The sequence below is a fragment of the Pituophis catenifer genome, unplaced genomic scaffold (genome assembly GCF_029215685.1).
Source record: "Pituophis catenifer annectens isolate HBS135680 unplaced genomic scaffold, rPitCat1.0.hap2 SCAF_15, whole genome shotgun sequence".
Classification (NCBI taxonomy): Eukaryota; Metazoa; Chordata; class Lepidosauria; order Squamata; family Colubridae; genus Pituophis; species Pituophis catenifer.
Genome location: NW_027256895.1, coordinates 5,056,059 through 5,072,607, shown reverse-complemented (window position 1 = coordinate 5,072,607; position 16,549 = coordinate 5,056,059). Strand labels below are relative to the sequence as shown.

Here is a 16,549-nt window from a genome sequence, read left to right as displayed (position 1 = left end):
GGTCTACCCATTTATTTTTGCAGGCACCAGTCTACTTATTTGTTTTTGGAGGCACCGGTCTACCACCAAACTGCCTTTTACCACTGATCAGCTGTAGGGCGGCCCTTTGAAGCCCCGCGGCAAGAGTTTAAACAGTTTTTTTCCTTCTAGACGATCAGCTGGGACTCAGGAGGCAGCAATAGATTGGGGGTGGGGCCAAACAAAAGGTAAGAATAACGCGGGGGGGGTGGGGGGCAGGGGGCAGAATTGGCTCGATGACGTCATATCGTCACTGCTACCAGCTCGGCGGAACCGGGCCGAACCAGGAGGAACCCACCACTGGTGAGCGTGCTGTATACGCAGATCGTAAAAAATGGGACGTGACTACGTGGAGCCTCCCTCCGCCACCGCTACCAGTTTGTCTGAACTGTATAGAACTAGCCAAATACCACCACTTGTTCAAAGTTACAATGGCACTGAAAGCAAGTGACTTAGGCCCATTTTCCACAAACTTTTGCGGCGTTCCTGTGATCACGGCATCAAAGTTCAAGTGCTTCGTATTTATGACCGTTGCAGGTGTCCTGTGGTCACATGATTCCCTTTGGCACCCTCCTGACAAACAAAGTCAGCGGGGAAAGCCAGGTTCGCTTAACAACCGGGTTACTACCCTAACAATCACTCGGCGACTGTGGCAAGAGAGGTCGTAAAATGAGGCAAAAGTCACTTGCAACAATTCTCATGCTCAGCAATGGAAATTCAATCAGAATGGAGCTGGAAGGGACCTTAGAGGTCTTCTAGTCCAACCCCCGGCTCAAGCAGGAGACCCTAAGAGCGTTTCAGACCCTCGGCCGAACCGGGCCGAACCGGGAGGAACCCACCACTGGGGATTACCAGAACTGGATGTAATATATATGTGTAAAAAGGCTTAAAGGTGAACAAAAATAATAAAATAACAGAGTTGGGAGGGACCTTGGAGGTCTTCTAGTCCAACCCCCTACTCAAACACCTTATGCCATTTCAGACAAATTGTTCTCCAATGTCTTTCTTAAAAAAAACTTCCCATGATGGAGAACCCACAACGACTGAATTAACCACGGATTAATTGTTCTTTCATGAAATTTCTCCTTAATTTCTGGGTTGCTTCTCTCCTTGATTAGTTTCCATCCGTTGCTTCTTCTCCTTCAGGTGCTTTGGAGAACAGGTGGAAAATCCTCCCCTCTTCTTTGGGGCAGCCCCTCAAATATTGGAAAACTGCTATCATGTCACACACACACACCCCAAGTCCTTCTTTACACGAGACTAGACATACCCAAAACATGTGGAATTGCCAAGGCTTACCCGATACCGCCTGCTGCGTAATTTCTTCTCCTCTTTCTCCTTAAGCCCTTTGAAGGGATTAAGAGAATTCCGATATTCGCGTCGCTTGGTCAGAAAGTAGGCCACGCAAGCACCTAAAGAGGAGAAAATGTTGTCTGTGCACAAGTGTGCAGAAATCAGCAATCCAGAATTAGGGGCTAGAATAGCCAGAGGCTGCTATAAATGCGTTTCTGCGTACACAATTCAACATTTCAAATATCATCCATCAGTTGCGGACTAAACGCCGGCAGCTATTGCTAAAGCCGAAGAAATTTTTCGGCTTAGCGAAGGACAGAGATGTTAATTTTTTTTTTTTCTTCAGTGGGACAAGGGGGATAAATTTGGAATGCAGTCAGTCCTCAACGTACGACCACGATTCCAGGCCCAGATTTCCGCTGCTAAGTGAGCAAGGCGTTCAGGGAGGTTTTGCTCCGTTTTACGCCACAGTTGTTAAGTGACTGACTGCCGTTATTAAGTGAATTTGGCCAGGCATAGAGGCGGGGCAGGCCCACCCATCCGCAATTTCCGTTATCGGTTCCCCCAAACCAGTCCAAACCGGCTGTATACCACCACGAATCCGGCTTAACATTGACGTTGCTTGTCGGAAGGCCGCAAAAGAGGATCACCTGATCCCGGGGACTCTGCAACCCGTCATAAATCAGAACCGGTTGCCAAGAATCTGAATTTTGATCAGGTGATCGTTGGGGATATTGCAACGGTGTGAAAAACGGTCCTGTTTTTTCAGTGCCGTTGTAACTTCCAACGGTCACTAAACGAAGCATCGTAAGATGAGGAGTACCTGTACATTCTAGCATTGAAAAATTAAAAAAAAAATACCTCAACTCACCTTTTAGTTCCTTATCTGTGTAATTATGGTGATTGGAGACCAATTCGTGTTTGAGTTTTTCCAGCAAAAACTTCACTACCGAGATATTCCAGGATGATTTAATACTGTACAAGAGGGAAGAGAGTTAAACATTCAGATTAAGAATGAGGAACTTCAAAAATAGTACTAAAAAAATTAGCATAAAACCACAATCATCATCATCATCTCCTTTTAACGACCCTTTAATCCCTTGCAGGTGGAGTCTGGGCAACTGAATGGAGCTGAATGCTTACTGGCCGGATGCCTTTCCTGTCGCCAATGCGGAGTTACATATATTCAGCAGATATATTCTCAACATGCCCAGACAGAGAAATATCTGCCTCTACCTAGGATCGAACTCACAGCCTCCTGTTTGTGAGGCAAGAGTTCCACCTCTAGGCCACAGCAGCACTCTAGAATAAAATCACAATAGTATCAGTAAAAGACCAATACTGTACTTACAATGCACAGGAAAAGGACATGACTTTACGGAATGAAATACAGTTAGTCCTCAACTTACAACAGTTCATTTAGTGACTGTTCAAAGTTACAACGCTGAAAAAAGTGACTCATTGTTGTGACCTAGGCTTACTGAGTCATTAAAACACACAAGTAGTCCCAAAAAGCTCTTTTATTGCAACAGCTGTGAATTACTTTCATTCACAGCTGAGTCCCAATTAGTTACAAAAAGTCCTTCGGGAGAAGTCCTTCGGGATAATCACCAACCTTTTATCTCCTTTGACACGCTGCCAAAGACCTACTTGGCAAAGCCACACAGAGCCCAGAATCAAACAGAGATGCCGACTGGGAACAGAATTAACAACGTTGCTTTCCTGCAAAGGGCCCACGTGCCTTTGCTCCTCTTTTAAGCCTTATGGGAGGGGCCAATCATCTCCAGGCCTTACTCCCGAGTCATCCCTTTTGCTTTAGCTGCTCTTGCCTTCTGGCAGCTCTGCACATGCGCGCACTGGGAACAGGCTCCTCCTGTTCCTCTGCTGTCCAACTCTGGAGGCTCCAGAGTCCGCGCATAACTCCCAGATGGCCCTGGCCCCATCTCTGCCTCCGACGCAGAGCCCTCATCCAGGCCTTCCCCAGACTCCAGGACTGTCCCATGTTCCTTCCCAGCGTCCTCACTGTCCGACTCCACTGCCAGCTCCCCAGGCTGCTGGCGGACCACAACACTTATGGATATTTTTCACACTTGGAACCATTGCAGCATCTTTGCAGTCATGCGGCCAAAACTGGGACGCCTGGCAAATGACTCATATTTACAACGGTCACAGCGTCCAGGGTTAACATGATCCCCTTTTGCAACAGGCGAAGGCAACAGGGAAGCCCGATTCACTTAACAACCGCATGACTAAGTTGACTGCAGGGATTCACTTCACAACCGTGGCAAGCCAGGTCGTAAGATGGGGCAAAATTCACTTAGCTGTCTCGCTTAGCCACGGAAATTTGGGTCGCAGTTGTAGTCGTTAAGTCGAGGACTAACTGTGCAATTTTTACATTTTTCACAGGAAAGGACTGCTCTCCTTTGATAAAATGCTTTTTGGACATAATCAATAAATCAGACTCTGCTGATAACAACGGATTACGGGATCCATTTTCTTAACGGAAGCAGGCAGCCAGATAAATGGAAGAAAAATGTTTGCTGGGCTTGTGCATTAGACAACAACAAAACACTCATTGTGACCCACAGCATTCACAAGTGATAAAAAAACACCACACTATCAGTATGTCATGCCCCCGTTGGAGCCTGAATCTGCGAAGGACAAGCCGGAGCTGGAGCCGAGGGAGATCGAGGGGGCAGCTTCGATGGCTTTGGAGGAATGTGAGAAGGAGCAGGACGAGGCATCCCAGGGCCCCTCAGGATTGGGACGGCTTGCTAGCAGGGACGACCGAGAGAGGGCAAGGAGTGGAAACGAGGAGCGATGGAGCTCAGGAGATGAGCAAGGACTTCCCCCTCCTGATCCACAAGCATGGAGAGAGGAGGGAAGGCGAGAACAGGGCAGGCCGACCCGACAACTTGGGAGGCACGCCTGGGGACTGAGATTTAAGGGGATGTTGTGGGGAGGGGCATTTGTCGGGAACAAGTACTGAATTAATGACATTTGTGTGTCATTATACAAGTCTGGCTTTTGCAGGACTGCTTTCTTCTTCCCTGCTTCGTGGACTCAATGCTTTGTTCCTTGCTTCATGGACTCGTTACTTTCATCATACGGCCATCATAAATAGGAGTCCGTTGCCTAGTGTCTGAATTTTGAACATGTGACCACGGGGATGCTGCAATGGTCGTAAGTGTGAAAAACGGTCCTAAATCCCTTTTTCCAGGACCATTGTAACTTCGGACGGTCACTAAACACATGGTTGTAAGTCCATGACTACCTGTAGCAATAGCAATAGCGCTTATATACCGCTTCACAGTGCTTTTACAGCCCTCTCTAAGCGGTTTACAGAGTCAGCCTATTGCCCCCAACAACATGGGTCCTTGTTTTACCGACCTCGGAAGGACGGAAGGTTGAGTCAACCTGGAGCCGGTCAGGATCAAACTGCTGGCAGCAGGCAGAGTCAGCCTGCAATACCGCATTCTAACCACTTGCGCCACCACGACTCTTTTTACTTGTAGTTAGCAACGCCTGATTTTTCCTCACCTTTCCGCACCGTCAAACCGTTTTTCGTTGGCGATGTGGTTGTGAACGTTGTGGACCAATTTCTACCAAGGGAAAAAGAGAAGAATGTGAGGATCGGCTGAACTACCGTGTTTCCCCGAAAAGAAGACCCACCCTGAAAATAAGCCATAGCCTGATTTTTAGGGTGGGCCTAATATAAACCCTACCCCAAAAATAAACCTGGGGATCGATGTGGCCAGCATAACAGGCGGAGAGCATGCGAGGGCCGACGGTGGTTGGCAGCTGCTGCAGTCCATCGGCCCCTTGGCGCAGCGCAGATAAGTCCGAGCGCGGAGGCAGAAGCGGGGGGGAAGACAACCGATCCAGATGTGCTGCATGGCTACCTGGCTCATGGGAGCATTGTGGAAGGCTTGCGCAGTGGCACTGGCAGCAGGTGGACACAGAGGCACGGGGGTGGAGGCAGGCGATTCCGACGCCCTGCACGGGCGCCTGCCCTGGTACAGCCGCGGGGAAGCCGAGAGACGGTGGGACAGAGTGGGCGGCGCATTAGATCACCTGCCTCCCCCCGCCTCAGCCTCCGTCTGACTCCATCGCATACTTTTTGGGATTAGCTCCGTTTAAAAGTCCCAAAGCTTCCAGTATTCCATCACTTCTCCATCCGGGCGAAAAGTGTTTGGGCACTTATGGGGCGCTTGGGAACGGAGAAAATCGCTAAACATTTTTCACCCAGAGGGAGACGAAACTTTGACTGCTTGCTTCAAAGCTTCAAAGATTCCAATATTCCGTCATTTCTCCATCCAGGCGAAAAGTGTCCTGTAAGCTGTTGCGGTTGCGAGCAAGCAGATGGTGGGAGGGAGCGGGTGGGCGGCTGAAAATAAGACCTAATGGGTCTTTTGGTCCAAATATTCGGTGAAACACGGTATTATGTCATTGGTCCCAAGTGATGAAAAACACAATTCAGACAAGCTTTTTGGGTCTGAACGGTACGTGTCTTGTGGGTCATAAGCTCACCCCAAGGAAGGGAATCGACTCACGGATAAGACCAGATCCCTTTTGCGCCTGGCGTTCTTCTGCCCGCGGTTTCTGCTCCTGCAAGGGAGACCAGCGAAGCCTACACAGAAATGGGGTTCGCCGTTCGTGGCCTCCTCGTGCATCGTACTGCTGGGGGACCCCTCTGGACAGGAGAGGGGCTCATCCAGAGGTTGGAGAGTTGGCTGATGGGCCATCTGTGGGGTAGGAGAGGAAGGAGGAACATAGACCGGCGGCATTGGGGCGTCTCCTGAAGGACATTCCTCGGCTACCTGGCGGGAGAGGGACAATTATACACGTCTGCAAACAAGTATCACCTTTGCTGGAAGTCCTCGGCTTATGACCACGAGGGAGCCCCAAATTTTCATTGCTAAGCAAGACAGTTGATGAGTATGAGTACAGGTAATCCTCTACTTACAACCACAATTGAGGCCAGGATTTCTGTTGTTAAGGGGAGACATGTGCTAAGTGAGTTTTGCCCTGTTTAACGATCTTTCTTGCCCATGGACTTTGCTTGTCAGAAGGTCGCAAAAGGGGATCCCGTGACCTTGGGACAAAGCAACGGTCATAAGTATGAACCAGCTGCCAAGCATCTGAATTTTGATGTCCAGGACATCATGGTCGTAACTGTGAAAAATGGTCCTAAGTCACTTTTGTCAGTGCCGTTGTAACTTTGAACGGTCACTAAACGAACTGTTGTAAGTCGAGCGCTAGCTGTATGGACACTCGGCAACTGGCATGTGTTTACGACTGTTGTAGCACCCCAGTCATTTGTGATTGCCTTTTGTAACCATCCTAGATAGCTTCCGACAAGTAAATCAGTGGGGTTACCGGGATTGCTTAATGACCATGATTCACTTAACAATTGCAGCAGATCAGGGGTGGGTTCTAAATTTTTTTACTACCGGCTCTGTGGGCGTGGCTTATTTTGTGGGCGTGGCTTGATGATCATGTGACAATTCTTTAGGATTTAGCAGAGGTACTGGTCTACCAGGCTTTTAACTGCTTGCAGAGCTGTACCGATCTACCCATTTATTTTTGCAGGCACCGGTCTCATTTGTTTTCTTTTAACACTGATCAGCTGTAGGGCGGCCCTTTGAAGTCCCGGGGCAAGATTTAAACAGTTTTTTTCCCTCTAGCCATCAGCTGGGACTCAGGAGGCAGCAATAGATTGGGTGTGGGGCCAAATAAAAGGTAAGAATAATGCAGGGGGGGTTGGGGGGGCAGAACCGGTTCGGTGATGTCATATCGTCACCGCTACCAGCTCGGCGGAACCGGGCCGAACCTGGAGGAACCCACCACTGCAGCAGATTCACTTAACAACTGTGAAAAGAGGTCGTAAAATTGGGCGCTGAACAACCAGCTTGCTGAGCAATAGAAATTACAGTCGCAGGTCGAGGACTATGAATACAAATGCAAAATCTACATGCTAAATGCTCTGAGCACGCATTTACAAAGCAAACCTTTTCGGATTGCCCGCGAATGAAAATCGTGCCAGGCCCAAATGAGCACCGGAGGCCGGGAGGCGTTTTTCCTCATCCCGCTGGAATATTTTCTGCACTCTTTTGCTGTCACCCCCACCCCCACCCTACCCGCCCCCCAGCTTGGTCCAAATTCTTCATTTGCCCCGAACAGCACCAAACCCAGTTCCAGTTCGGCTTGGGATGGCGCTGCCAACTATGCCACTCTTTTCAGTTCTTGCTGCAGCCTCTCCAGCCCAGATTTGGCGTGGCTCCCAGACCACCCCTCTCTGGAGAGCTGGTTGGCAAGAACCGGGAGAAATGCCATCAACTATTCATGATGCCATCTGTGCCCGACTGGAGGGACGGGATTATGGCGTGGATTTTTATGGGGCGGGAGAGATGGAGGCCCACGATTTTAGGCTACGTACTCCGCCAAGGGCTGGCACGGGCGAGAAGGCCAAAGGTTCAAGTCGCCCCACTGCAGCTGACGCGGCACCCAACTGCTTCAATTCTTCGATGACCACCTGGACGCCATTCCCGAACTCTTCAGCCTCCAATTCCTCCTCGTTTTCGGGCTCCTCAGAGACCTGCAGGGGGCTGGCTTTGAGGGCCACAACAGGCCCCTGGCGCAGGCCCGCCACGTCTTCCTCGAGACGTCTCAGGGCTTCATTGTTGGCCTTCGCCAAGCTGAGGGCCAGTTCGGCTAAGCTGACTGCCTTTTCGACCCGCTGGTAGATGACGTGGAGCAGCTGTTCCGAGGACTGGACCGTCAGCCCCGTACCCGTGATGGTGATGGGGGTGCAAGGAGGGGACGACGGAGGCGGGGGTGGTGGGGCCGTGACAGGAGCCCCTGGCTCCTGCTTGCAAGTGCAACAGCAGCATTTGGCTTCATTAGTGTGGGGCGGAGAGAACAAGATGGTGGCGCTGAACGACATCAAGACCGGGATCTCAGAGACAGTACAAGGGAGGACAACCCCGGTGCGGAGTGGAAAACCTCAGGATGCGGCTCGGCCTGTAGACACCAGGCTGCGGAAGGAACGAATCAAGGAAAATAAAGTAGCTGGATGAGCGTAGCTTAGCGTTGGCCATGCAACTTGGCCAAGTGGCTTTTCTGGAACAGCCCCGAGATTTCGAATCAGGATCTCTAACCAATTTCTGCCAGCCAGGCAGACACAAAAACCAGCCAAATGGAGCAAAAGAGAACCAGCTTGGTTTAATGGTGAAGGCATCAGACTAGAAGTCAGGAGGCTGGGAGTTCTAGTTCAGCTTTAGCATGAAAGCCAGCTGGGTGACTTTGGGCCAATTACCAGGAGGCTGTGAATTCTAGTCCTGCTTTAGTCATGAAAGTCAGCTGGGTGACTTTGGACTAATCACCAGGAGATGGCAAGTTCTAGTCTTGCCTTAATTATGAAGTCACTGGGTGACTTTGAACCAATCACCAGGAGACAGTGAATTCTAGTTCCACCTTAGACACAAAAGCTGGCTGGGTGACTGTACCAAAAACCAGGGGACTGTGAGTTCTAGTCTTGCCTTAGTCATGATAATTGGCTGGGTGACTTTGGCCCAATCACCAGGAGATTCTGAGTTCTAATCTTGCGGTAGGCATGAACACCAGCTGGGTGACTTTGGGCCACGCCCTTTCTCGCAGCCCAGCCCACCTCACAGGGTTGTTACTGTTGTAGGGAAAATCGGTGGAGGAAGGGGCGTTGGGTATGTTTCACCGCCTTGAGCTATTTGTAAAAATAATAAAAGTCGGCGTAGAAATAAATTAATCAACATTAATAAAGTGGCTGAAGCCACCTCCATCTTAAGGCTTGATTCAGTGGCTCTTCAAAGCCGAAAACACTCCTTCAAAACAGATCCTTCAGCGTCTCTCGCTTTGCCGTTTCACCTGAATTGTAGTGTCGTCTTGGCTCTCACTCCGCAGCATCGGAAACTCTATTAACTCACTGCTGACCTCTTGTAAATTTTATTCATGGCCTCCTGAGTGTCTTGTCAATGGACTCTCGCAATTAACTCAGAGCAGAGAGGGAGACGGCGGAGGAACTACCGAACGAGAAGTGGGATTTTCAAAAACAAGCATTTTCCCGCTTAACAGAATATTCGGCAGCTTCCGGGACAGTCCGAAACTTATCAGAAAACCCGGATAAAGCTTTGATTAAATGTCTGCCATATTAGCACATTTAGATAATCCTCGATTTACAACCATTCGTTTAGTGTCCATTGGAAGTTACTATAGCACTGGGGGGGAAAGTGACTTATGACCGTTTTTCACACTTAATGACCACTGGTCACATGATCAAAATTCAGACGCTTAGCAACCGGCTCATATTTATGATGGTTGCAGCGTCCCGGGGTCACGTGATCCCCTTTTTGTGACCTTCTGACCAGTAAAGTCAATGGGGAAAGTCGGATTCACTTAACAACCGTGTTCCTAACTTAATAACGGTGGCAAGAAAGGTCGTTAAATGAGGCAAAACTCATTTAACAACAGTCTCGCTCAGCAACCAAAATGTTGGAGTTCCATGATGGTCGTAAGTCGAGGACTACAATGTATTCTGAATAAATCTGGCTGCCCCAGCTTGATATTAGCAAAATTATGGGCATTGTAGTTCAAAGGTAATGCAGGTAGTCCTTGATTTACAACCACAATTGGGCCCAGTTGAGTTCTACCCCATTTTGCAACTTTTCTTGCCCCACTAGTTAAGTGAATCACTGCAATTGTTAAATGAGTAAGACCGTTGTTAAGTGAATCTAGTTTTTCCATTGACCATGCTTCTCAGAAGATTGCAAAAGTTGATCACATGATCCGGGACACTGCAACTGTCATAAGTATGATTCAGTTGCCAAGCATCCAGATTTTGATGAGATGACCATGGGGACGCCACAACAGTCATCAGTGTGAAAAATGGTCATAAGTCTCTTTTTTCCAATGCCGTTGTAACTTTGAATGGTCACTAAGCAAACTGTTGTTAAGTCGAGGACTACCTGTACAGATAGTCCTCGACTTACGACCACAACTGAGGCCAAAATTTTATTACCTTTCTCGCCAGTTGCTAATAAGTGCGAAAACCAGTCCTAAGTCACGTTTTTCAGTGTCATGGTAACTTTGGTCACTAAATGAATAGTTGTAAATTGAGGACTACCTTTACTGTGCCTTCAGGATCACTCTGACCCTTATCTCTCTCTCTTTTTCTCTCTCCCCTCTTTCTTTCTTTCCCCTTTCTTTCTCTTTCTCACCCCTCTTTCTCTCTCCCCCCCTCCCTTCTCTCCTCTCGTCTGTTTTTCTTTCTCTCCCCTCTCTCCCCATCTCTTCTCTTTTTGTTTTTCTTTCTCTCCTTTCTCCTATCTCCCCTTTCTCTTTCTTTCTCTCTCCTTTCCTCTTCCTTTTTTATTTCTCTCTTTCTTTGTCTCTCTCTCCCCTTTCCTTTTTCTCTCCCTTTTCTTTTGCTTTCTGTCTCTCTCCTTTCTTTCTCTCTCCTTTCCTTTCCTTTCTCTTCCTTTTCTCTCTCTCTCTCTCTCTCTCTCTCTCTCTCCCCATCTCTCTCTCCTGTGATTTTATTTTCTCCCTGCTTTGATGAAAAGCGCCAGAGAATTGAAAACATTTCAATTAGTGAGCGATCTTTGAGTGAATCTGTGAGAAGAGCAGCCCCAATTTAAGTTGCCTCTTATTCACTAATCTTGTAAAACATCTCCAGGCCGTAACTAACTGGCTGAAGGGTAGACCCGTTACCTTTCGCCTGCATGATATATAACAGAGTTGGAAGGGACCTTGTAGGTCATCCAGTCCAACCCCATCCCCCTGCCCAAGCAGAAGACCCTACACCCTTTCTGACAAGATGGTAGTCCAGTCTCTTCTTGAAAGCTTCCGGGGACGAAGCTTCCCACAACTTTCGAAGGCAACTTCCATTCCATCGGTCGATTGTTCTCCCTGTCAGAAAATTTCTCCTCATTTCTAGGTTGAATCTCTCCTTTGATCAAGTCAACCTGACTCCCGGGTTCACCGATTTTTTTCCTGGCTGCGGACACGGCAGGCTGCGGTCTAAACTAACAGCGGTGAAAACAAATCTTAAATCGGGGAAGACGGGCTCTAAAAAAGAACCCCTGAACGGCTTCCCGAAGCACTGGAGGTCGTGGGAATGCTAGGTCCATCTTCGGTGTGTGTGTGTGTAACTGGGATTAAAAATCCACAGACAGCTTTACAAAACCAACCAACAGACTTGGAAGGGACCTTTGAGGTCATCTAGTCCAACCCGGCCGGCCGGCCGGGAGACCCTACGTTCTTTCTGACAGACGGCACTCCAGTCTCTTCTTGAAAGCCTTCCCCATGATGGAAGTCTTCAACAAAAAAAAAGAGAAAAAAACCCACCAAGAAATGTCCAGTTGCCTTCTGAAAAAAGCACCTTGGGGACAACCATGTGAGAATCTTCCAACGATGAAGCTTCCCACAGCTTCTGAAAGGCAAGCTGTGATTGTTCTGTCAGAAAAAAAACCCAAAAAAACAAAAAAACAAAACAAAAAAAACCCATCCCGGTCGACCCGTTCACACGACGCGCGCTCGACCCGGGTTCCGACTTCAAAGCCTGGGAAATGGAACGCCGCGGCGTCCAACGTTCCATCCCGCGTGTACAGCGAAGCAAGAAGCGCGCGCGCGCGCGCGCATACGAACCCGCCCAGCCGCCGTGTACACAAAGTGAAGGGCTTCTTGCTCTCCGCCCCTTTTTCTTTCCCATTGGCCGGCGCGGTGGAGCCGGACGCGTCTGATTGGCTCCGAGACCTGGCGCCTTGCCTCGGAGACGAGAAAAGGGGAGAGGGGAGAAAAATGGGAAGCCCAAGAAGGGGAAAAAAAGGGGCCGCCTGAGGGAGGTTCGCGAGGCTGGATGCTTTTTTTTTCTTTTTCTTTTTCCCAAGGCTGCCTCTGCAATCCGGGACTTTCGGCTTCTCTCTGCTGCTTTGAGCCGGCCAGAGGGTTCCAACTTGCAAGCGATGAGTTCAAGGCTCAGATGCTTTTCCTAGTTGCTCCCCCTCCCTCCTCCTTTCTCCTGCTTGAGCCAGAGGGCTGGACTAGAAGACCTCTAAGGCCCCTTCCAGCTCTGCTCTATTCTATTCTATTCTATTCTATTCTCAATTCTTTATTTTTATTTATTTATTTTATTTTGTCAAGGATATATAAGATAACAGGTAAAAGTTTCTCTTCTCTTCTCTCTTCTCTTCTCTCTTCTATTTCTCTTCTATTCTCTATTCTCTTCTCTATTTTATTCTCTCTTCTCTTTTCACTTCTCTTCTATATTCTCTTTTCTATATTCCCCTATTCTATTCTATTCTATCCTATTCTATCCTATTCTATTTTCCATTCCATTCCATATATTCCATTCCATATTTTCTATTCTATTCTATTCTATTCTATTCTATTCTCCATTCCATATATTCCATTCCATATTTTCTATTCTATTCTATTCTATTCTATTCTATTCTATTCTATTCTCTATCCCATTCCATATATCCCATTCCATATTTTCTATTCTATTCTATTCTATTCTATTCTATTCTATTCTATTCTATTCTATTCTATCCTATTCTATTTTCCATTCCATTCCATATATTCCATTCCATATTTTCTATTCTATTCTATTCTATTCTATTCTATTCTATTCTATTCTATTCTCCATTCCATATATTCCATTCCATATTTTCTATTCTATTCTATTCTATTCTATTCTATTCTATTCTATTCTATTCTATTCTATTCTATTCTATTCTATTCTATTCTCTATCCCATTCCATATATCCCATTCCATATTTTCTATTCTATTCTATTCTATTCTATTCTATTCTATTCTATTCTATTCTATTCTATTCTATTCCATCCCATCCTATTCTATATTCTATTCTCTCTTCTCCTCTCCTCTCCTCTTCTATTCTATTCTCCATTCCATTCCATATATTCCATTCCATATTTTATGTTCTATTCTATTCCATTTCATTCCATTCTATATTCTATTCTCTATTCTCTTTTCTCTTCTGTATGCTCTACTCTATTCTATTCTATTCTATTCTATTCTATTCTATTCTATTCTATTCTATTCTATTCTATTCTATTCTATTCTATTCTATTCTCTATTCCATATATTCCATTCCATATTTTCTATTCCATTCCATTCCATTCTATTCTGCATCAGAAATAAAGCAGACCAGGGTCCGTGCAACATTTCCACAAATGGCCAAAAACCCCAGAACACAGTCCTTGGTTGTATAAACAGAGGCACAGAATCTAAATCGCCTGAAGTATTAGTACCGCGTTGTAAATTCTTAGTAAGGCCGCACCTGTGTTGGTCACCGCCTTACAAAACAAATGTTGAGGCTTTTGGAAAAAGTGCAAAGAAGAGCGGCTGAGGTGATTTAAAGGCCTGGAGATGCAAAGAACGGTTTGCAGGAACTGGGAATGGCTCGTCTAGAGAAAAGAAGGACTTAGGGGGTGACATGATAGCAGTATTCCGGTATTTGAGGGGCTGTCCCCAAAGAAGAGGGGGGGGGTCAAGCTATTCTCCAAAGCACCAGATGGCAAGATAAGAAACAAGGGATGGAAACTCATCAAGCAGCCAAGAATTAAGGAGAAGCTTCCAAACAGTGAGGACAATTAACCCGTGGAACAGCTTGCCACCAGATGTTGTGGCTGCTTCATCGCTGGAGATGTTTTAAGAAAAGATTGGACGGCCAACTGTCTGAAATGGCATAGGTCCATGATGGCAAATCCATGGCATCTGTGTCACAGGTGGCAACTGGAGCCATATCTGTGGGCACGCAAGCGTTACCTCAGCTCCAGTGCGCATGTGCACGGCAGCCGCCTGATTTTCCGGCCTTTCTGGGCCCACCAGAAGTCGAGAGACGGGCCATTTCCTGCCTCTGGGGGTGGGTGGATGGGAAGGCTGTTTTCGCCCTCCCCAGGCTCCAAGAAAGCGTCTGGAGCCTGAGGAGGGCAAAAAACGGGCCCATCGGTAACCTTTTTGCCGTCACGTACCAAAAGCAGGGGGAACACGGGGGAGTTGCGTGCGGATGTGCGAGGGGACATGGTGCTCGGGGTGTCACTGAATTATGGGTGTGGGAACACGTGTGCGCTCTCCCCCCTCCCCGCTTTCAGCATGCAACGGCAAAAAGGTTAACCCCATTACATGGCGCTAGGGATTCGAACCGCTGAACCACCGATCTTTGGATCGACAAGCTCAGCGCTTAGCCACTGGGCCACCGCGTCCCTAACATTGATCGATCTATCCTTAGGAGATCAATTTCTCCCATTCGGAAGAATCCTTGCAGATCCACCACAAATCTTTTGCACGCTCACGACCAAAGGTTCTCAAGCCAGATCTCCAAGGTTGCATCCAGCTCTATTCTGACCAAATCCTGCCTTGATTGGTTGCTGCAAAGTGATTGATTTCTAGCGAAGGATCTTTCCACGGCCCCCCCGGGGGGGGGGGCTTGCTTTGCTATCCCAGAATGAGCCAAAGACGCTCGTGATGAATAAATCCTATTTAAATTCATGATTTTGAGGGGGTTTTTTTTCCCGCTTTGCAATCTCCCTCAGTGGATCTCCCCCATTTCTGAAGAGTCCCTGAGGGATACCAAGTAAAGCTTTCAAGCCCTAAAATGTAATTTGCACCTGTAAGCTCCATTCGCTTATTTCTTTCTCTCTTTTTTTGGGGGGGGGTTTCTGGCTCCAGGCCTCAAATCACCCCTTCCCCATTTTTTTACAACAAAAAATCCTGCCGCATAAAATCATACGGACCCTCCCTGTCAATCCCCCTTCATCACTCAGGCGCCGCTTCCTACGGCTAAAGATTGCCATTTCCCTGCAGGTTACCTCCACTTAAAAACACCTTTATTTATTCTTTTAACGGGCGATGGAAACCAAGCTCGGAAAAAGCTCTGTTAACCAGGCTTCTGGATTTCTGGAGGGGCTAGAATAAGCAGCCTAAGAAAGAAACCCTGGTTTAAAGTTTGGTAGTTTTGTGGGCTGAGGAGTTGAGGATGAAAATGACAATTATAATACTGAATAAGCCCAAGATCGCCTCCCGCCAATCCAAAATGAAAACCCAAAAGGGAGATTTCATGAAATATCGCCCCAAAATTTCTTCATTGCTTTGCTGTTGTTCGTAAAAAAATCTTACCCTGGGCCTTATTGCTATCATTGACTTTTTTTCCTCGCTTTTCTAGCATTTGGGGAACAGTGCCTGGTACCCCGACGATCCTATCCTTAAAAGGTAAAGATTCCCCTTGCTAGTCGTTCCCGACTCTAGGGGGCGGTGTTCATTTCCGTTTCAAAGCCGGAGAGCCAGCGCTGTCCGAAGACGTCTCCGTGGTCATGTGGCCGGCATGACTCAATGCCAAAGGCGCACGTAACGCTGTTCCCTTCCCACCAAAGGTGGTCCCTATTTTTTCTACTTGCATTTTTTTACGAGCTTTCGAACTGCTAGGTTGGCAGAAGCTGGGACAAGTCACGGGTGCTCACCACGTTACGCGGAACTAGGGATTCGAACCGCTGAACCGCCGACCTTTGGATCGACAAGCTCAGCGTCTTAGCCGCTGAGCCACCGCGTCCCTGACATTGATCGATCTATCCTTAGGAGATCAATTTCTCCCATTCGGAAGAATCCTTGCAGATCCACCACAAATCTTTTGCACGCTCACGAGGAAAGGTTCTGCAGAGCCTGATCTCCTGCACCCCGTTTTGTTTTTTTTTTCAAGAAACCCAACAAGGCAATTCAAGTTCCGTCTATCCTATCGAATGCCTATTTAGATCGAGTTTCTACGCACGGCCGGTTTATTGCTTCCAAATTCCCCCTTTTGGTTAGCTTCCTGCTTTCTCTGGTACACGTCAACCTGTCTAGCCATTTTGCAAATGTATATATATATATATATATATATATATATATATATATGTATGTATGTATGTATGTATGTATGTATGTATGTATGTATGTATGTATATACACACACACATATGTACACCTTTCCTGCCAATTCTTCCCCTGCCCTCATTCTGCTTCCTAGTTGTTTTTCTTATTGGCAAGGCCAAAAAACAGGGCAGACAGGGGAGGATTCTCCTTCCCATCATCCCCCCCTCCATTTCCCCCTTGATCCCGTCCCCTCCCCCCACATGCATGCATGCACACGCATCCCTGGGCAAAGGATACGCGAAGGTCGTACAGCTCTTTGTATTCGCCTGCGTGTCC

At 47.5% G+C, this 16,549-nt stretch overlaps 1 protein-coding gene across 1 annotated transcript in view; it reads right to left on the bottom strand.

Moving 5' to 3' along the window:
- The window catches only part of CUNH14orf93 (chromosome unknown C14orf93 homolog), a 28,884-nt gene extending 12,335 nt beyond the window's left edge, over positions 1–16,549 (bottom strand). Inside the window, exons 1-6 of the mRNA XM_070954453.1 lie at positions 16,511–16,549; positions 7,751–8,348; positions 5,865–6,131; positions 4,852–4,913; positions 2,183–2,286; positions 1,318–1,430 (exon numbers count right to left, since the gene is read on the bottom strand). Coding sequence (XP_070810554.1) covers positions 1,318–1,430; positions 2,183–2,286; positions 4,852–4,913; positions 5,865–6,131; positions 7,751–8,257 — 1,053 coding nt within the window. The 5' untranslated portion in view covers positions 8,258–8,348; positions 16,511–16,549. The remainder of the gene's footprint in view (positions 1–1,317; positions 1,431–2,182; positions 2,287–4,851; positions 4,914–5,864; positions 6,132–7,750; positions 8,349–16,510) is intronic.